The sequence below is a fragment of the Vicugna pacos genome, chromosome 12 (genome assembly GCF_048564905.1).
Source record: "Vicugna pacos chromosome 12, VicPac4, whole genome shotgun sequence".
In the NCBI taxonomy this organism is placed as follows: Eukaryota; Metazoa; Chordata; class Mammalia; order Artiodactyla; family Camelidae; genus Vicugna; species Vicugna pacos.
This window is the reverse complement of record NC_132998.1, coordinates 30,356,821-30,378,840: the sequence shown is the minus strand read 5'-3', so window position 1 is coordinate 30,378,840 and position 22,020 is coordinate 30,356,821. Positions and strand designations below refer to the sequence as shown.

Here is a 22,020-nt window from a genome sequence, read left to right as displayed (position 1 = left end):
AATCCGTCCGTCTGTCCGTCCATCATACTGTAGGAGAGTATGACGGGATGAAGAAGTATGGGGATGAGGGAATGGGGAGACTATTGCAATCAAGAAATTGAAAATACAAACTTGGAAAAAGGCATACCAAACTGTGTGTTTTTCCTTCTAAAAAGTCAAATAATGAAAATTCATCAGAGTCCCTTTCTTTTTCAGGTGCAGCCACGATGTATACAAGATATAAAATAGTAGAGAAGCAGAATCAAACCAGCTACATCAGCACTCCTGTTTTTAACTTGATGTCTTTAGTTCTGGGATTGGTGGGATGTATCGGAATGGGCATTGTAGCCAATTTCCAGGTACGATCTGAAGTTTTCTTGATTATTGGGGTGTTGGGGTCTGTGTGTCTGGAGGAGAAAAGCAAGAACACAGGAGGCTAGCATCGCTCTCAAATAGTTGCCAAGTTTATACAAATGGGGTAGTTTGCTATTTTAGAAACAAATCTTTATCATTTGAAAGTCAGCCCTGCCAGGTACTGGGGAGAGACGGGGTGCACGTCTGCACAATTGTGAGAGACAGCATGCTTCAGAGTCGAGGCTGCGGGCTCTGCATCACTCCGTGTTCTTCCTGACATGGTTTGATGTGTTGGGAGATGTGTTACTTCTGCCATTGCAATGATTTCAGTAACTGCAAGAAAATAGTGGTGCGTGTGAATGTGAGTGTGTGTACTGATTCTACCGTTTGAACCTCTAGTGTTCAATTCAAAGCGGCATCTGATTTCTTCCTTTCATAGATGAGTATACAGGTACACGGAGGTGAAGTAATTTCCTGAGGGTTACTCAGTCAGCTGCAGAGCCAAAATATGGCCCTGCTGGAACAAATTAATGACTGCTGCGGAATCCACTGGCTATATTCTTGCTGCGTCGTGTGTTTGAAAAAACCCTACTTGTTTTATCCTAATTTGTGGATTCCTTTCATTCTCAGGTCTCTTTCAGGAAGGCATGGGACCTATTTGCCCATGGAGACAATATTTAGTATTTTAAAGATACTTGTTGTATTTCAGATGAATACTGATTATAATGGTACTCACCTCGCAGCGTTACTGCTAGGAGTCAGTGAGACAATGTACGGTGCCCAGCATTCTGTGCTCAGTGGTCGTCATGGTCACCATCGGTCCATCTCTGTAGGCCAGCACTTGGGAGGACGTTGTCCCTTTGTGACAGCAGAAAGGAAGTTACTGCTGGAAGACTTTTGGTCCTGCCCCGGGGGTACTCCTTTAACTTTTTTTGCCTCTAGAAGGGGGTTGATCTTGTGTGATGCTAATTTTCACAAAAAGGTGACAGCCTTCCGTGCTAGCCTACTGCTCAAGTCCATGTCCATCCGCACGCTGCACGCTGGTGTGGATGTGGGAAGCTAATAACCCCACCCCCTACACCACTGCTTTCCACCTGTTCTCTAATGTTTCTTCCTGCATGAAGTCAGACCACAGTCAGAGAGCCCTCGGCCTATCCTGCACCACACGGGCCTCGGGGAGTCACCTTTTCTGCACTGCCCTACAGGGAGCCGTCTGTCGTTGTGGGGGACAGTCTCATAAGCCCTCTGGGAAACCCAGTGCTGTGTCGTGGGGGTGCAGCAGCCTTCCTTTTATGACACAAAATCTTCAGGACAGCCTAGGGCAGGAATGTTCTCTCAGGTCTTGTAGCCATTGGGTTTTTGTTTTGGGGATGTTACAAATCCATAATTACCAGTGTTTCGTTTCCTTGTTAACACTGGAAGCTGGAAAAGGGCGAGCCAAATTTGTAGCCTCCCCGAAGCAAGCGTATAGGGCTTCAAGGAGGGCATCTTGTGAGCCCAGTTTACTTCTGGCTCTGTTTAACATTCCGACTCTTACGTCTCTAGATAAGGAAATAAGACAAACAACAGTAGTTGCCAGTGACATTTGTCACATGGCAGAGACCCTCTGTGACATCTCCTTACGTTTTATGATCTATGTGCGTTTTGGTTTTCATGACAACATTTATTGAAGTTTTCCATGTCACAGACATTTATGAAAATATTTCATGCTTTAACTCGTATAATCCTGGTAACTACCTTAGAAGATAGGTAGTATTGTTTTCCTCATTTATCATTGGAGAATGGAGAAGGCTAATACTCTCCCAAGACCACATGAGTAATGAAAGGCAGAAGTCGCCTTTGAATCGAAGCCCTCTGCCCAGACCCTGTGGGAAAGGTTAGAATGAGGAAATCCCTGTGAGAAAAAAGTGTGTACACAATTCAGTTCCAGCATCGGAAAGCACGATGGGAAAAAAAAATTAAAAAGGGAAGGGGGAGCCCTGGAATGACACAATTTGTCTAGCAGAGCGTGGGCATGAATTGTTCAGTGGGGAACAGTATGCACTGTATGATCCCCATCACGTTATTGTCTGAGTAACTCATCATCACAAGCGATACAGCTCTCAGGGTTTAAACCATAAAGGGTAGACTTTAGGAAGAGAACCTAAGTGGTTAGATCATTAAACTTTTGGTTCCCTTTAAGGCTTCTGTGATGTGATTACATCTTGACAAAAACCAGAAACAGAATCCCTAACTCCTGAGAGCAAAGGGTTTCCTTGTGCATTGTTCCCATAAATATATCTTTACAACTTCCTTGTTTGATGTCCTGTCATTCATTTCCTGCATGCCATGAGCAAACCAACTTGAGCTGTTACCTCAAGAAGGATTAGAGATGTGAGGGCAAGAGAGAGAGCGTGAGAGCACTGACTCCGGTTTTCCTTGAGTGGGACTAAGTGGCATTTATCAGAAGTTCGCAGACACCTGTCTTTCCTGGACTGGCGGGTGGGATGGCTGCTTTTTGGTGTGCCCTCACCAGTCTCTGTTAATGCTTTCCTTTCCCTCAAGAAGTCTCCTTTGTGGAAGAGTCAACTTTTCTGAGGTTGAACCCTCTCAATAGTCTAGTTTTCTCAATTTTTTTTTACTGTTTTAAATTAACAAGAGAGAGTCCAAAAACATGCCAGATTTTTATCTTATCCTCTATCCAAAATTCATGTCTGATCTAAGAGTCATTTCCCTTCTAAAAGACATTATTGATGAGAGAATTTATACTCCACAGTGAAAAAGGCACATTGCGATGGTAACTCCCACTGAATCAAGGGCCTTTAGATCTGATCACGTGGGGTTCATGTGGGGGCCCATGAAGTTTGCAGGTTAGGATCCTAAAGGACCCATTGAATTGGCCAGGGTTGAGGAAGCAAATTTCCTGACAGTGCTGTGGGGTGGGGTGGGGGTGGGGGGAGAAACAAAGTATGTAAATTCCGGGTGTTGATTTTCTTATTAGCATGAAAAGGAAATGGAGAGATTTAGATTATTCCTAAAAAACAACTCATTAGCAGTAGATGCCTTGCCTTGTGTTAATCTTCCTTTGCCCAAATGTGTCTTAACAAAGGGGTGAGAAGGACTTACTTTCTATAGTTCTTTCTTTCTTTCTTTCTTTCTTTTTTGGTTTAATATTGGTTCTTTTCCAGTTTTATTGAGATATTGTTACTGAACCAGGCCCGCTTGCCCAACGCACAGCAAGCCAAACGCTGAGACACCAAGGTTTATGGCTTTGAAAAGAGTATTCACAAGGCAGCCAAGCAAGGAGGCAGAGAACGAGTCTCAGATTTGCCTCCTGAAGGCATGAGGTTGGGGTGTTTATGGGGTATAAGCAGGGTGGTCTAAGGGTGGGAAGAGGTGACTGGAGATGAGGAAAAAGGTGAGGTAATTTGGGCTACATGTTTCTACATATTCAGAGTGGAGGTGCTGGGGGGAGGGTATAGCTCAGAGGTAAAGTGCCTGCTTAGCAAGCAGGAAGTCCTGGGTTCAGTCCTCAGTCCCTCCATTACATATGTACATACATACACACACCTAATTACCTCCCCACCGCCCCAAAACAGAGGCACTTACAGGATCGGAGGGCGGAGTTTTCCAGCATCTGATGTCAAAAGGCCCTTCATCAGATCCGGGTTTAGGGTCTGTGGTCCAAACCAGCCCCTAGCCAGCTCAAACTGGGCGAGCGCTGACTCCAAGTTCCTCTAAAACAACTGGGCTGTGTGAAGTTGGGAAGGCATGTAATTAAAGAGAGGAAAAAAGAAAGAAAAAAACTAAAGTGAACTTAATTGGTGAAGACAGTTTACAAGTAAAGGGGTTTTAATAATTAGCTGTTCCCTTATCTGTTATGTTGTTAAGACAGTTCAAGAATTTCTATTAGTTAATCAGCTTCTGTTAACTCTGTGGGGCATGGTTTCACTATCACTGACACATAACACTGTATTAGTCCAAAGTATACACCATAGTGATTTTGGCGGGGGAAGACTAGGTTTATTTATTTATTTATTTAATGGTGGAACTGGGGATTGAACTCAGGACCTCGTGCATGCTCAGCATGCACCCTACCACTGGGCTATACCCTCCCTCCTCCATAGTGATTTGATACAGGTATATATTGTAAAATGATCACCACAGTAAGTTTAATTAACACAGTTTTTTTCTTTATGATGAGGTTTTGATACCAGGAAATAAATTTCCTTAGTAAATAAGTAAAAAAAATTTTTTTCAATCTCCCCTTCCCATGTGGAGGATAAAGATTTTGGATCAGTTTATTTGTGAACACTCTGGATGAAGAACACCATGGTTCTGGGGAAGCATGAGTGGCTTGAGTCAAAGAAAAGTCCAGGGCATGGGTGTGGATAGTGAACTGGGGTCAGCATGTGCTTGGGGCCAAAACCAGGCTCTCATGGACAGTGCTTCAACTTGCTCCTTTGCAAAGCCTGTATTTTCAAGTTCAGGTGGAGACTCAGGTGGTCAATCTAAACATCACTGTTATGTGGGAAGGCAGGTGCCCAATGCACATTTGAAAGCAGCCTAAATGAGGCTTCTTGTTGGGCCAGTTATGAGCATGTTTGGGGTCAACACCAGACCTTCTGCCTAGACTAGGTGTGGGGGCTGTCTTTTGGTTGACATGGCTGGTTAGAGATGCTGAGGGCTGGGGGCTTGACTGGAAGTTGCTTTTGCATCACGAGAGTAGTGTTTTTACTTAAGATTTGTGTGCTCATTTGGGGTGGCTTGGGAGGGTCAAAGTGATTATGGGGAAGCACAGAGCCTCATGCATACTAAGCACGCCCTACACCACAGAGCTACACTCTCCCCCCGAGTCTCGTGTACTTTTATATGAAATTTGTTTTACAGTCTTTACTGCAAGCCTGCAAGACAGAAATGATTATGCCTATTTTAGATACAGATATTGTGGTTTAAGGTCACAAAGCCCAGTTGGTGGACTCCATATTTTTTCTCCAGCACAGCCGGACTCCAAAGCCCACCATCCCCAACTCCCCTACCTGTAAGGCGGACGTCACTCTGTCCTAGTCCCATGAACCAAAGTTTGCTGTGGAACAACCATGTTCCTGGCCTTTACTCCAATGCAGGGAAGGCTTTTTTCTCTTGGTTATCTTCTGTAGGCAGCCGCATCTTCCAAAGAAAGGTGGGCATACCTGTGATACCTTTTGGCTTTGAGGAGCCCAGAGTGAGAGAGTGAGTGAGTGCTCTGCTCGAGATGTAGACAGACGCGCGTGGAGTAACAGCATGTGTGTGACTTTGTCTTCTAGGAGTTAGCTGTCCCAGTGGTCCATGATGGCGGCGCTCTTTTGGCTTTTGTCTGCGGTGTCATGTACACACTTCTGCAATCCATCATCTCTTACAAATCGTGTCCCCAGTGGAACAGCCTTTCCACGTGCCACGTACGGATGGCCATCTCTGCTGTCTCCTGTGCTGCTGTCATCCCCAGTATCCTTTTTACATTCGTCAGTGTCCTCTAAAGTTTGACACCCCCGCACCCCCCCCCCGAAAAAACCATGGAGGAAGCAAAGGTTAACAGCCAAGGGTCGACATGCTTCAGAAGAACAGTTGGGAGAAAAGGGTAAATCATTAAGAAAATATCTCAGCATCGTCTGGTTAGATCAAAAGTATCTTTGGGGAAAAGAACATTGTGAAAGGAAAATGGGAAAAAATGTCTGAACACTTCAGTCTCTGTTTACTTTCCTTCAACAGGGTTGGTTTCATGAGCCATGTGAAAATATTTATTTTTCTTTGTAGTGCTTGGCTAAAGACACCAAATATTGATATTGTACTTAAAGTAATAGCCCTGTGGAGTCCCAAGAGGCCAGACTCTCTTCTCTCCCCACACATAGGTGATTAGATGGTTTGATTTACTCGTCCATATTAAGGGGTTTTAAAAAGCTCTACACCATTTATTTCTAAGTAATTTAAGATACATTTTACTTTTCCTTTTTAATCACTGATTTCGTTTTCAAAAGGAAATTTTATTTTTTCTAATTCAACAACGTGAAAAGAATATATAAATTTATCGTGCTTGTATATTCTGATTTAGAAGAAATAAAGAAATTTCCCTCCCTCCCCTCCCCTCCTTCCTTCCTTTTCTTTCTTTCTCATTCTTTCTTTTCCCTTTTTTAAAGAAGTATTTAACAAAGAAAATAAAAAAGCTGTAGTCTTTCCGGGGTGGAAAATTCCCCATCTTTCAAAATGTCATCTGCAGTCATCTCAAAAGCTGCAGTGTAATTAAAAATTGGTGATTATAGTAGATTGTAGGAAAATAGGGACTATTTTATTAGCAGCAGTCATGATTATTGGGCTTGGGCTGTGGTACAAAGTGGGTAAACGAGTAAAAAGATAGCATGTCATCATGTACTTCTAACTGTTAAGCGCTGCATTTCTCTTCTAAAATCAGTTATACAAACTGTGAGGTCTAAGTATGGTTTTGGGCTTTGTTTTTGTTGTTTAGGGAAGGAAATTTTTAATTACAAAATTTCTTAGCACAGAGGAACCAAATCCTAGTATTGAGAAATTTAACAACAAATAGATACCCTGGTTCCTAAGTTAGTTCTTTCTCAGCTTCCTTGTCCTATTTATGGATTGGAGACATTCATGCTTTCTTTTGAAATGTATCACCTTAAAACGTTTAGCTTGTGTTAGTGATAAGAATTATAGAACTATTTATAGTGTTAAAAGCAGAATTTCTTGGTGTAGGAAGCCTTTCCTTGCTTCGAACTTTGGAGACAGATCTCTAGGTAATAAAAAGAGAGAGACTTTTAATAGAATTGGCATTTCAGGCTGGAGTTTCACATACTTACAGTTCCCATTTTTAGGAGGTTCTTATGAGCCAGGCCAGTAGCTTCCTGAACAGAAACAGGTTATGTCCTTTTATCCAATTAACTTGAACAAATTTATCCGTAAGAAAGTATTTTGTCTTAAACATTAGCCTGGATTTATATTTCCTTTAAAGCATCTTTAAAATGCCCTCGTTTCTCCTTCCTGTATTATTTCCATGAAATGGCCTCACTTGACTCATGGAGAAACTGAGGCCTGGAGCAAGGCAGTCTTTAGACTTGTGCTTCTGAGCCCTCTCTGCTAAACCATCTATCTTGCATCCAGCTCCTACAGCTTCAAAAGCCTTCATAAAATCACTAACGACGCAAAGTCCAGGTTCCTTTGCTGAGACCCATAGTCTGAGGCTGCCTATTTCTTCCATCTCAGTTTTACACTCTCTCCCCTCGCCGTGGCTCTTTCCTGTCCTCTGCTTTTGCCCACGCTCTTCTCCTTGGCTGGATTACCTTCTCCACCTTGTCTTTCTAGAGCTGTGGGCTGTCTGTCCCACACGGGAGCCACCGGCCACATGAGGCTGTTGAGCATTTGAAACGTGGCTAGTTTGAATTGAGATGGGCCGTAGTGTAAAACACACCAATCTCAAAGACTTAATAAGAAAAAAATAACGTAAAGTATCTCATTAATAATTCCTTACATTATTACATGTTGAAATGATAAAATGTTTGATATATTGGGTTAAGTAAGATATATTAAGATTAATTCCATGGGACGGGGAGGGTATGTAGCCCAGTGGTAGTGTATGTGCTTAGCGTTCTGGGTTCAATCCTCAGTACCTCCATTTAAAAAAAAGTAATAATAAACAAACAAACAGGTAAACAAACCTAATCCACCCCCATTAAAAAAATAAAATAAAAGATTAATTCCACTGGGTTACTTTTAGCTTTTATAAATGTGGCTACTATAGTAGAAAATTTTAAATTACACATATGGCTGCCCTGAATTTCTGTGGGATGATGCTGTTCTAGAAGGCTCACAACTTAGGTTAAGTTCAGTTTAGTGAAGCTTCCTTAATACCTGAAACCCATTCCACTTTGAGTTAATAATTTTCCCCCGAGTCATCACTGTATTCTGTTCTTTTCTCTCTAAAGCGGCACATTCCCTGGACTTTGTCTGACAAGACTGTGATATTTCTGGGAGCTGAGACCAAGTCTACTTTGCCAGACTTTTCTCTGCCTCCCCATCCGCCTCCCCAGCGTGGTACCTGATGGAACTAAAGATGGGATAAAGAATTAAGTGAAATAATTAAGAGGCTTTTAAACTATTAGAAATAGAAGTATGGTCATGACATGATCAGAGAAACTTCTATGCTTTCTATTTTGTTTTGAGAAACCAAGAAGTGTTATGCATTGGAAAACACGGGAGGTAAGGGGAGGGCAGGGAGAGGGGGTGCTGACTCCGAATTCAGAGGAGGCTCTAAACTTGGCATTGATTGACCTAACATTTTGGATTCCTAACTTTTTGCAAAAGCTTTTAAAGAGCATCTCACTTCTCTCTAGCTGTCTCTTTTGCTATCTAAGCTCAATCAAAATGGCTGTCACCACCTTTTTGCAGACAGGCATTGTCCATGGTGGGCAATAGCCTCAGTCCCTGGCCTTATTAGGCTGGCCTCTCAGGGTTTGTCCTTCATCCTGAAGGTCAGATGTAGGATGTATCTCTGATTTGTAAACCCTTTGGGCCAGGAAGGACAGGCTCTGCTTTTACCCAGTTACTCAACAGAAATAGTCTGTTTTGTTTTTTTTAAGATAAAAGTTTGAATTTCTTTAGTTTCTTTTTGTATATGAGCCTTGGTACTTTTGTTGTTGTTGTTTTTAATTATTTTTAATGGAGGTACTGGGGACTGAACCCAGGACCTCGTGCATGCTAAGCATGAGCTCCACCGCTGAATTGTTTCCCTCCCCTTTCTTTGTAATGCTTTGGTACTTTGAAATGTTAATTTTTCCTTGAAGCTGTTGCCTTGAACATAGTATTTTAGGGAAAAAGAATTTTAATCAAAAAAGAATTTAATTGAAAAGAATTTAATCAAATAAAAATTAATAAATTTTTATTTAGAGAAAATAGTATTTTAGGGAAAAATACTCTCAAAAGTACACATATTAGACTGCTGTGTCAGTCATTTTGACGAAATTTAAACAAGGTCAAGCAAAATGTAGCCACAGGTTAAAATTTTACTATACATAACTGACAAAGTATTACTATGGAATGACTGTTTCCATGTTGTATTTTAACTACTGTCATAATCAAACTTATGGTTTGAGACGATAAGTCACTGATATAACTGGGTTTGATTGCAGGAATGTTGGTACTAACATTTTAACACTGTGTAATGCTTATATTATTAGAAAAATAGCCTAATCTTAACATTAAAGGACCTATTCTGTAGTTTCCTTAACAATTTCCTTTTTTTAGTGATTGCCTGTGCTTCGCTAATCTCTATAACCAAGCTGGAGTGGAATCCAAAAGAAAAGGTAAAATTTAAGCCGTTTTCAGTGTGATTGTCAAACCTGGTTCCTGGGATTATTTTAAAAAACTTGAATTCCTAATTCTCTCTTAAACCCCTCAACCATCTAGGCTTAGTGAAAGGGGTGGGACATTTAAGGGCAGGGAAACAATGTGAATAAAGGTGTATGGAGGTCAGAGGAGGACCAGCATGTTAACCAGAGAGGATGAGAACAGTGTAGAGGATAGTCTGTATCCAGATGGAGTGAAAAATAAATGTGGTCAGGGGTAAGTTTGCTGGGGAGCAGTTTGTGCAAGGCTTTAAGAGGTGGGCTGAGAGGCTCATGCTTGATGTAGGTGATCAGAGTAAGTCTTTGAGGGGGAGGGTATAGCTCAGTGATAGTGTGTCCTTACCATACATGGGGCCCTGGGTTCAATCCCCAGTACCTCCATTAAAATAAACAAGTAAATAATTAACCTAATTACCCCCCCCTACCCCCAACAGAGTAAGTCTTTGAAGGCTTTTGAACAGGAAAGTAAACTGAAAGGATATTATAGGATGAATGTTAGTCAGACGCAACACCTGGGATGGACTGAAGAGCCGTGAGCCCAGGATTAGGATGGCAGTGAGAAGGCAGTTCCACGAATTCAGATTTCAAATCAAGATTCGCCTAGATTGGAAGCAATAGCATGAGAATGAAAGGATATGATGAAGTGAAGATGACTTCCAAATGTTTGTCTTTGGTGAACCAAAGAACTTGTTCTCATGGACAGAGACAGATTAGGTCTCTAACAGGAATAAATGATTGCGTGGGGGGAAGTGGATGGATCTGGTTTTAGAATCATTGAATCTGAGGCTGCGGTGAAACATGGAGAAGAAATGTCCAGTTAGACATGGGGGACTAGACGTCTGGTAGGACTGAGAGCCATCAGAGCATAGGGTAGAGGGACTGGTAATTTCCAGACCAAACATCAGAATACATGGAATCAGATGTCTGGAACTGGATGGACTCATGCCGGGTGCTCATCAAGACGCAGTACAGGAGAATAGATGATGCCCCAGGAGAGAAGGGAATTAGAGAAGAGCAGTCCCCCTCACCCAAAGGGCAGGTGGAGTTACTGGTGTTATTCAAAAAGCAATTTCAGTAAAATGTCAGAGTTAGAAGCCAACTGCAGGAGGTTAAAGAAACAGAGCAGTGGTTCACTGTGTCAATCAAATGTTTGGAGGAGGAGAAACAAGATGCTGGCTACACGGGACAGCAGGCTCAGAGGAAGGATTTTCCACCACAGAGGATTCTGGCATGTGATGGGAGCCTGCAAGAGGCAAAGGAGAGAGTGAAGCTGGTGAGGACAAGAAGGATCCAGACAGAAGTGCTTGGTGAAAAAGGAAACCTCACAGCCCAGCAGCCCTCGATGTACTTTACTCTTGAACCACTAGAGGGAGACCTTCCACCACAAACCAAACATTAGCTGCTGGGAAGGATTCATCAAAGCATATCCTCAGACAGTTGAAAAATCTTTTTCATTTCATTTTCTGTCTTAAAAATGTGAAAAGTACCTGGTTTTCTATTCGCCACATAAATTACTGTGCCGTTCTTATATTGTCTTCTGTTCCCAGTATCAACGAATGCAAAGAAAACTCTTTACCTCCATTCATGGAATAGAATGATCACTTAGGTACTGCTCCAAAATGTGGAGTGCTTCAGAGCTTTCACAACACATTCCTGTGCACTGGTAGGGAGGGTGAGAATTAGGATGTCACTGTCTCATTTTATGTAGCAAGGAGATTAGAGCTTTGCCTGCATTCATACACGTACAGTGGAAGAGCCTGGACCCTTGTTTCAGGGCACTGTCATTGATATCATGCTACAAATATCCTCCCCCTACCCCCAAATTCTGCTTGTTTGTATAAACCATATTCATTGCCAGGGATGACAGAGGATGGGGTGGATTCCCTAGTGCTGGCACGGAAAGGAGGTGGCCTCCATTCTCCACCCCTGTAATGTAGGCTGGGCAGATTCTCCCCAGGGTGACCTGGACGAGAACAGTGGGTGGATGACCGTCTGTGGGTAGAGGGAGCAGTGCTGTCTCAGAGTCTGATGCACCTCGATTAGATCTTTGTGGGTGAAAACTGGATCAAAGAAAAGAACTGACCTGCAATCTTGCACATTCGCTTGTTCACAACTGTAACCTGTAGCAAAGCAGACAGTGAAGTAAGCAAAAAAATATATAGATTATAATTTGAAATCAGAGGGCACAAACTGATGATAGTCCACAGGCTAATTTGACATGTGGGCTAAAGTCCCTATGCAGACACCCATCCTTTACTTAGTGTTTAAAATGCTTTTGAAGTAGTTTCCAGCATGTAATTAAAAATCACGAGATTTCTCTCTAGCTGTCGCACTCGCTCGCTCGGTCTCATACACACACAGCAGTGGTGTCATATTTTCCCATTTGGTGAAAATGGAACTGAGCTGCTGATGTGTGAACTCCCCATAGTTCCTCTCTTTTTGCAACCATCAGTTTCATTTCTTTAATTATTTTCCTGTCCTCAAGGCAGCTGACTTTAGAACCCTCAATTAAAGCCATTCTCTTTCCTGCCTTCCAGTCTCTCATTTCTGTCCCCAAGAAGACAGTCGTCTTATTAGCATTTGCTTTGTAGCTGTGCTTACGTTAAAACGCCAAGCAGACCTATTTTCTGAACTGATGATACATTCTCTTTTTTTTAGTGGAAAAGTATTATTTTATTTTTTAACATTTTTTATTGAGTTATAGTCATTCTACAATGTTGTGTCAAATTCCAGTGTAGAGTACAATTTTTCAGTTATACATGAACATACATATATTCATTGCCACATTTTTTTTCGCTGTGAGCTACCACAAGATCTTGTATATATTTCCCTGTGCTACACAGTATAATCTGGTTTATGTATTCTACATTTTGAAATCCCAGTCTGTCCCTTCCCACCCCCTGCCCCCTTGGCAACCACAAGTTTGTATTCTATGTCTATGAGTCTGTTTCTGTTTTGTATTTATGTTTTGTTGTTGTTGTTGTTTTTTTTTTTTAGATTCCACATATGAGCGATCTCATGGTATTTTTCTTTCTTTTTCTGGCTTACTTCACTTGGAATGACATTCTCCAGGAACATTCATGTTGAGGCAAATGGCATTATGCTGTCGGTTTTATGGCTGAATAGTATTCCATTGTATAAATATACCACATCTTCTTTATCCAGTCATCTGTTGATGGACATTTAAGCTATTTCCATGTCTTGGCTATTGTAAATAGTGCTGCTATGAACATTAGGGTGCAGGTGTCATTTTGAAGTAAGGTTCCTTCTGGATATATGCCCAGGAGCAGGATTCCTGGGTCATATATAAGTCTATTTCTAGTCTTTTGAGGAATCGCCATACTGTTTTCCACAGTGGCTGCACCAAACCACATTCCCACCAGCAGTGTAGGAGGTTTCCCTTTTCCAAACCACAGCCTCTCCAGCATTTGTCATTTGTGGACTTTTGAATGATGGCCATTCTGACAGGTGTGAGGTGATACCTCATTGTAGTTTTGATTTGCATTTCTCTGATAATTAGTGATATTGAGCATATTTTCATGTGCCTATTGATCATTTGTATGTCTTCCTTGGAGAACTGCTTATTTAGATCTTTTGCCCATTTTTAGATTGGGTTTTTTGTTTTTTTCTTATTAAGTCATATGAGCTGCTTATGTATTCTGGAGATTAAGCCTTTGTCAGTTTCATCTGCAAAAATTTTCTCCCATTCCATAGGTTGTTGTTTTGTTTTGCTTATGGTTTCCTTTGCTGTGCAGAAGCTCATTAGTTTCATTAGGTCCCATTTGTTTATTCTTGCTTTTATTTCTATTGCTTGGGCAGGCTGTTCTAGGAGAACATTTTTGAGATGTATGAACTGATACTTTCTATAGTAACAGAGAAACACAAAACCCGGGGGTGACAGCCAGCCAGTTTCCTCTAGACGCATACATGTGGTCTTTGGAATAACCGCATGGACAGTGGGTAGGTGCTTTTCAAGCCTTTCAACTTTGGGATTCCCAGTAGTGGGAAAACAAGTCATACCTGGTGTGGAAATTTCTTCTGTTGAGTCCCACTCTCAGCCATTTTGTGGTCCTTACTCTGCCATTTGAAGTTACACAGACAAGTCTTAAAGCCAGAGTGTGTGAGAACTAGAAGAACTTTTGGGGTAACTGTATTCACATTCTCACTGCACAGCTGCAGCTTCCCTGACAAGCATCAGCCTGGCCTTGTTTACTATGTTTCCTCCAGGGTTTGATTTATGTGTACTGGACCGCTTTTTCCTCTGGTCTTACCTGCTTTTATTATTTCAGTACGTACACTAAAGTGAATGCATTTAGGCTAAATTCTGCTTCTTTTTTTTGTTGTTCATAGGATTATGTATATCACATAGTGAGTGCAATCTGTGAATGGATAGTGGCCTTTGGTTTTATTTTCTACTTTTTAACATTCATCCACGATTTCCAGGTAGGTATTTATTCAGGCAAGTGTTATACGTTCCTGATGGTGAGAATTAGTAGAAGTCTATAGAATGCTTCTTGCATTTGAAAAAAAATAAGAGTACTATCTTTTTTTTTTCCACTCTTACGTGTTTTAAAAAGTATGTAAGTATTGTGCAATTTAGTGTATTCCCAAAGGAAAGCATCATGAATAGCTCTCCCAAACAATGAAATGTTCATCTGTCCTCTGCCATTTGATGCTTCTAAGTCGTAGATCCTGGTTATTTTGTGTGTGTGTGTGAGGAGGTCTCATGAGTTCCAAATAACAGGAAGTATGTCTTTTTTTAAAAAAATTAAAGTGTGTTGTTCAAAAATGTTCCCAAGGCAGAGAGAAGGTGGGACCTTGTCAGATTTGGCAGCAGGGGAAATCTTACATTTTGAAACAAGTGAATTATGAGCTCAAAAGTTACAGAAAGCCAAGAAAATTCTTGAGGACCCAGGTTAAGCTCAGTACAAACCACAGTGAGATCACCTCTGAGGGGATACAAAGCCTTCGGGGGTTTCATTGCTGGCCCTGGAATTGTTTACCTTCTTTAACAGCTTCCCCCCCCTCCCTTTTTTTAGAATGTCACCCTAAGGATATCCACAGAAATCAATGGTGATGTTTGAAGAAAGAAGAATTCTATCTCACTCAACAAAAGTGGCAAACAATTTCTAGAAGTGGTACAGAGGACAGACAGGGTTTTAATGCTGCCCTGTGTGGAATTCATCTGCTGCATATCTAAGACTTGAAATTCTTTAAGAATTCCCAATAGTTGTACCATTTCCAAAGGTATGTTTGCCTAGAGAATGTGGAGCATTTATGATATTGTAGCAATGTTTTTATAATTTTCTAAGTAGATACTTTTTTATATTAACAAATCCATTACAGAAAAGATAAGGTATTCCAGAAAATGGAGACCTCTTATTTTTGTACAGATTCTGTTATGTTTTTTCCTTTGTGTGTGAGTAATTTATATAACTACACTAAAAAATGAGGAATTCATTAAAAAGTAAAATCAGGGGATATTCATTTTAAAATTTCGTTTTTAAAGAATGAACTGTATAATTTTTATATCACAAGTGCATGTATCAAATTCAATTTATAATGATCATTAAGATTTAGTTAATAAACTAACACTAAGATACTATGATTTTTTTAGATGAACTAAGCATAATGCTTCTATTGAAAGGCCTTAATACCACTGTGCATATTAACTTGGTCACCATGAAGACCTCAGTTTTGAAATTCCGTCCCTTATGGGCCTCCCTGCTCACAGAGACCAAGCTTTTACCCTTGCTGCTAATTGGCAGTCTGTAGTTGTGTGATTCAAGGTGGGATGGATTCAGCAAGGCAGGTTAGAAATTAAAAGCCTTATAATGAAGGTGAAATGGAGGTGAGCAACTAATAGGAAAACCCCACTGGATTCCAGATTGTTGCTTTTCTAGAGGAGTGAGGAGGGGAAGTGTGTCTCAGGGAACATCCATGGAAGGCAGGATTATGGGAAGGAGACTTTTGCTTAATACTAAGTCTCTGCAAAAGCCACCCTGCGCGAAGCATTACAAATACCACTTAGAAAACCATCCTGTATTGTTACTGGCATACCTTGATATACCATCTGACCCAGAGGCTGCAACTCACATCTCGAGTTCATTTATGCCAGTCAACATGTCGATGGGAGTGCAGGTCTGAGAGAGGAGAAAGGTACAGGATATAGTTTATTTGCTCCTTCTCTTAATGCCTGTGGCTGGATGTTTGCACACTATATGAAATGTGAAGCAGGTCCTTTGCTCAGCAAGACCTCCACGCTCCACTTTTCAATGACAAATGAAAATGACAAATCCCAAATGACAAATGAAAAGCAAGACATTCCAGAGGAAGACAAGGGCCTTGAAATGTGAAGGCTTAGGTTTGAAAGCTGAAGAGAAGGAATTCTCCTTCAAGGACCTTCCAGACTATAAACCCGGCCAAGTGGTCTTGTGACTTTGAGGGCACAGGCCAAGGGTGGAGCAGCCCACCTGGACAGCCGTGGAGGGAGGGGTGAAGGGGTGAGGCTCAATAGCGGTCAGCCACCTCTGCAAGGACAAAATGTGTCTCCCCTAAGGGTTCAGCATGAGAGCCTGATACCCATGTCTGGGTTTGCTGTGACTTGTTATAATGCTGTGGCTCCCCATAACACTGGAACTGAAAGCGATGCCAAGCATTCGCTATTCTGGAACGGGGGAGGAATGCCACATACCTTTACCCAGGAACCTGCAGCAGAATGAATCCACGGTTGGGTCTCCTTTGGATCAGACTTTTGTTATCAGCACTTCTCATGCTGCATTGTCATTCTTCATTTCTGCATCTCTCTGGGAGCTCGTTGAGGGCAGAGTCTGTGCCTTAATCTTTAATTTTGTAACTCTGGCATTTACCTCCTGGAACAAAGTAGGTGCTTAATAAATACTCATTGAATGCATGAGTGAAGGAGTGAGCAAATGAAGGAATGGCTGGGGATGGTGGTAGGGTTGCATAATGAGATTTACTCTGGTTTACTGGTTAAGTGATAAACAAATAGTCTGTATCACCTTGTAATGTTGACTGTTTTGCTTTTGTGTGCTGTAAATGTTTTAGTTGTTTGGGCTTCTCCATTCTATGACAACTCTCTTCAACCTGGACAGTTACCACAGAAATTGTTACATGGGCTAGACAAAATGGTATACCTGGCTTGGCAAACTGAGAAGGCCAAAAATCACTCCAGATGATCACGTTCTGCTGATCCCATGAAACTTCTAAAGCTGGTCTCCATATTTTGGTATTATTTCTAATGTCCATGAACTTGCATTTCCTTGGACCTCATGGCTGAAAGAGTAAAATAAAATGAAATATTTCTTTATTTTAGTAATTTGTGTCTCTGTTAAATTACAACGTGTCAACGGGGTACTACTGTAAAGTGTAGTTATCTGGGAAAGGATTCTAGCTCCACTTGGACTTTGTAAAGGTATAGTTTAAACCTTATGTTTTCTTAATTCATGTAGCTTTGCATTAGTATAAGATTCTTGAATATTAGTATCAGAAGCTTCACCAGATATCCAACTTAAATTTGTTGAAGGAAAAAGGGGCACCTATTGACTCAAGTAACGGAGAAGTCTAGGGGCAGAGCAGCCTTTAGGGATGGCTGGATTCAAAAGTACCACTAGGACTCCATCTATTCTCTCCTCTCAGCTCTGCCCTTCTCTCTGTTGGCATCATTTTCAGGCAAGCTTTCCCCTAGTGGGAGTGAGATGGCTTCTAGAAGCCCCAGGCTACAGACTGTCCAGTGGAAGGAGAGGACTTCTCAATCATTCCCACAAAAGCCCTCAAGTTGAAACATTGTCTCTGAATTGGCTGGCTTGGGTCACATGCCCATCCTGTAGCCCAGGGAGGTGTGATGCTGTGATTGGTCAGACCAGTGTCTCATGTCCACCTCTGGAGCAGAGAGGGGCAATACCATCCAGTCTACTGGACTGATGGAGTGTGAAGTTGTTTCTCAGAAGAAAGGGGTGGGAAATGGATTTTGGATAGACACAAAGCCGCAGATTCCACTATGGAATCTGTTTCCTCTGACGCAGCAAGTCAGAAAAACCAACCCAATTTGATTCAGAGTAAACTAAATGATACCTGCTGCCAACCTTTTCAGTTAAAAAAAATAGTACATGTAAGCTGTGTAGGTAATAAATGTGCCTTCAGTTAATTTCAAAGTTATGTTTATACTTTTTCCAGCTTCTTGTGTTCTTATTTAGCCTCTGTGAAGCTGGTCAGGCAGTTAGTTGTCACGTGTTTCAGATGAGGAAACTAAGGTAAAGGAAGAGAGAGGTTCAGTGACCTGTAAGCAGTTTTACTTCTGGACGGCAATAGAGTCCAGTCTGGGACTCTTGTTTTCTTGATTTATAATCAAGTGCCTCTTTTTCTTTTCTTTTCTTTTCTTTTCCCTTTCCTTCTTTCTTTCTTTTTCAAACACTAACAGAGGATTCCACAGAAATTGCATTTCATAAACCAAATTAAGTACATCAGTGTTGTGCTGTGTTTGGGTTTCCTAACATCCCTTACATGTGGCGTGGTCCCATGTTCCCATTTTTTACTCAGTTGGAGACACACTGGTCTGGTGTTTGGGCCTGGAATGAGGAAGGGGGTGTGGGAGGGAGATAAGTGGTCTCCATTCTCTCCCACTCCCTGATTCTGGCAAGTCTGTAAGCCCAGCCGTCTCCCCACACACATACTCTTGGTCTGGCTCTGAATGTCCCACATTCTCAAGGCCAGAATGTCATGCATCTGCGTCCTGTCTGTTGCACAAGAGAGCAACCACAGCCTCAAGCCCTGGAGGAGAAGCTTCTGACGCTCCTGGGTCGCCCCCAGCAGATTCATTTTCTAAAATGAAGGGCAGCAAGATGCCAAACTCATTTTGGGAGTGGCGGTGACCTCCAAAATCGATGCTTGGAAAATGCAGAAGGGAATACCAGCAGTCTGCGCTGTGGTTTGGGTCAGGGTGCTATGAGATGCCTAGTCAGCCTGCGGCCTAGGCAGTCCCTCAGTGGTGAGCAAAGCCCTCCATCCCCAGAGCCGGCTCCACCTCTGGACTCTTCAGTTACATGAGTCTCTTTCTAACTTCGGTAAACTTGAGCTGGATTTCTGATGCTTGTTCCTGTAAGAGCCTGGCTGATACAAACGCCCAGGAGTTCTCCTAACATGCAAATACAGTAAACCATTGTTATCTGGACTCACAGTGCAGGGGTGAAAAGATAATTTCTAGATAAGTGGGAATTCAGCTGCTTCCATTCACAGCCCTGACTCTGAGCCATGTATTCTTTTTAAAAATTTGAATCATATATATTGATGTGATTCAAAAATCAAAACAATATAAAAAGGTACTCTGTGAAAGGCCTTTGTATTTTCTTCTACCCACACTTACTTCATTCACCCCTCTTCTTGGCGGTATCCTCTTTTTATGAAAATACAAGCAGAAACACACATTTAAAAATGTTCCCTTTTTAAATTTCTACACCAAATGAAGCATACCTTACAGACAGGTGTGAGCCCTCCTTTTTTGACTAAGCAATGTATCCTTATCAATACATGGAGAGCGTCTTCCATTTTTCAGTTTGTTCTGTTTTACACCTGTACAGTATTCCATTGTATTGGGTGTGCCACCAGTTATTTGACAAATCCCCTATTTGATGAGCAATCCTGTGGTTTCCAAACTTAGCGATTACAAGTGAAGGACCTTGTACATACAGCACTTCACACACACGCAAGGAAACCTATGGGAGAAATCCCCATAGTAAGAATGCTGGGGCGAGAGGGAACTGCATTTGTAATTTGACAAATACTGTTGTTTTGCCTTTGGAAACTTTTTACTTGAGCATTCTGTTGTTGTTGGAAAATCCAACTATTTTACCCTTCCATCTAAACTGAGGATGCTGATTGTAAGTTCACCTTTTCTTGGCAGCTCATTCATCACGTGGATTCTGCAGTGCATAGTGTGGGACAGAGGCCAGCTGACTGTGTCACTGTTCTACAGACACCCTCCTTGCTCTCCCTTTTATCTAACCTCCTGGGCAGGGAGGGTGAGGCTGTTTGCTCCCCTCTCTGCAGATAGCAGAACTCCACTGTCTTCTGCCTCCTCCCCTCCGACGCTCACTCTCCTTTCCATGGTCAAGAGCATCTCTGTCTCACTTGGGTTTTTCATTGTGATCTTGCACTTTTGTCTCTGCCTCTTCTAACCTTATCCCTTTTCTACACCCACTTTCTATTTTGGTATCTCTTTGAAGGGTGGCTACTTCACTCACACTTCCTTATCTTCTGAGAACATTTTGCTTTTATAGACATCAGTCATCAACCACAATATTCCCTTTCTCCTTTCTGGTAAACGGACCCACTACAGAACCAGGGGAAATCCACAGAACTTTTGGCCCTTCCTGGCCCTGTAACTCGGTGATCAGTGTGGAACGACCCAATGAGTTGGGGACGGCAGCAGTGTAGCGGCCAACACAGAGAGAGTTTCTCCAGCTTTGAAACATTTAAGAAAAGCTTACTTAGATATAATAGGCTTTAATTTTGCCTGAATGACTGTTTATGTCATTTTAAAAATTAAACTTTTTACAGCAATTTAGGTTCACAGCTGAATGAAGCAGAAAGTAGAGTTCCTGTATACCCCCAGCTCCCGGACATGCACAGTCTCTCCTACCCACACCTGAGCGCTATGTGAGTTATGACTGATGAACCCACACTGGTACATCAGTATCACCCCCAGTCCACTGTATACCTTAGGGTTCATTCTTGGTGTAGTGCACATTCTATTAGTTTTGACAGATGTATAATGGCATGTGCCCACTATTGTAGTATCATACAGAATAGTTTCATTGTCTAAAAATTTCTTTTGTCATTTTGAAAAAGACAATTGAGATTACCTATGGACAGGCAGCATGCAGTTTTTTCAGTACAAGGTATTCAGGAACTTCGCTTAACATTTATCTGCTTAATTTTTTTACCTGCTTGCATTATCACTCAGGGTCTGTTAACACTGATGAACATCCAAACATATCAAAGATGTTGTGAGAATGGGAAGTTCCTCATAATTATCCCCATTTTACTACTGAGGAAATTAAGGTGCATACTGTGAGGCTGTCACCAGGTAGGTACCAAGTGATGGGGCTGGGACCAAACCCAGGGCTGTGACTCCCACAGTCAATCTTTTCCAACAGGGCCATGTGATTATCAACAATTACCATTTGAGTATGAATTAACTTGTTAGCTTTTATAGGATCATATAATAAAAGGTTCTGAGGAGTGAAATCCCTAAACTGGCAAGTTTAGAAAAATGGGTGAAATATCTCTTTTGTTGCTTCAAAGAGTGAGTCCTGGTTGAGCTCTGTGCATGCCAAGACTTGGGGGGCAGGAAGTAGGTACTGGGAATCAGAAGTAGAAACAGAATAGAGAGGGCTTGTGTGCCACACCAGTCTTTGGCAGGAGTTTGAGATCAGCTCTCCCATGGCCATGCATGGCCCATGAGGAGGAACACTGATGGCCAAGGATTCCACTAGGCACTGAGGCTGGGGGTTTTGGGCTGGGGTACTTTCAGTATGATTAAGGGTCTGGTGGCTGTTAGGACTCAACTCTTAGTATCTTTTGCTTCTGGTTGGTGCATTAAAGTGGACCTGGGGTTAGAAACATCTGCTTTCTACTTGTCAATGGGAAAGTCATGGTGGGAAACAGAGGAGAGACCACTTATGCTGTCCCAGGCTGGGTAACAGAAGTCCTCAGCATTCACACTCATCAGACAAATGGGTTTGGTGTCTGACTTCCAGCAGGTGATGTAGATGTAGAGTTCTCTGAACCTCCTACAGCAGCAGGAAGCAGAAAAAGTCTCAGGGCTCGGAGTCATGGGTTCTAGCTCTCTTACTCATCAGGCTAATATTAGCACAAGTGATAGGAATGCTTGTAAGACAAATTTCACCTTCTTGAACAGTCCTATTGCTCAGGGTCAGCCCAGAAAAGCAAGTTCCAGGTACCACCCAAGACATCTGATTCAGGGTGAAGAGTGATGTAGCTAGAGTTGGCCAGCGATCTGACAGCTGCTAACATAACCTTTAACACATGTATTAAAATGAATACTGAGCATAGTTCAGTCTGTCATTTCCTCTTAATACTTGAAAAGCCACAGTTTTGTTTGGAAGTTCCCTCAAAAAGCTCTAGTGGGTGAATTCATTCTTCGGCTTGACTGCACTTGGAACCCTGAAGTCAGAGCCACCTTGAAACCGAAACTGGGAAAATCCTGGGTCTCTGACCAAAAGAAGAAAAGGTATGTTCTGAGGTTTATTAAATAATTACCCAGTTGTTGACACGTTGT

The 22,020-nt window shown here is 41.9% G+C and overlaps 1 protein-coding gene and 1 long non-coding RNA gene across 5 annotated transcripts in view; one reads left to right on the top strand and one right to left on the bottom strand.

Moving 5' to 3' along the window:
- DRAM1 (DNA damage regulated autophagy modulator 1) overlaps positions 1–17,031 on the top strand; it is a 35,079-nt gene extending 18,048 nt beyond the window's left edge. Inside the window, exons 3-8 of one of the 3 annotated variants that reach the window (XM_072973167.1) lie at positions 196–338; positions 5,619–5,796; positions 9,601–9,659; positions 14,052–14,144; positions 14,741–14,948; positions 16,770–17,031. In XM_072973167.1, the coding sequence (XP_072829268.1) occupies positions 196–338; positions 5,619–5,796; positions 9,601–9,659; positions 14,052–14,144; positions 14,741–14,785 (518 nt within the window). In that variant the 3' untranslated portion in view covers positions 14,786–14,948; positions 16,770–17,031. Of the gene's footprint in view, positions 1–195; positions 339–5,618; positions 5,797–9,600; positions 9,660–10,135; positions 10,451–10,857; positions 11,230–14,051; positions 14,145–14,740; positions 14,949–16,769 lie in introns of those variants that run through there. The other 2 variants (XM_072973166.1, XM_072973168.1) reach the window with 2 other exon arrangements.
- On the bottom strand, positions 256–5,654 carry LOC140700190 (uncharacterized). 2 transcript variants are annotated; one of them, XR_012078482.1, is made up of 4 exons: positions 5,352–5,654; positions 3,922–4,063; positions 1,070–1,191; positions 256–386 (listed from the first exon to the last, which is right to left on the bottom strand). It is a non-coding gene; the product is annotated as an uncharacterized lncRNA (long non-coding RNA). The 2 variants fall into 2 exon arrangements; XR_012078483.1 differs by lacking the exon at positions 256–386 and adding an exon at positions 422–666.
- Positions 17,032–22,020: the final 4,989 nt, after the last annotated feature.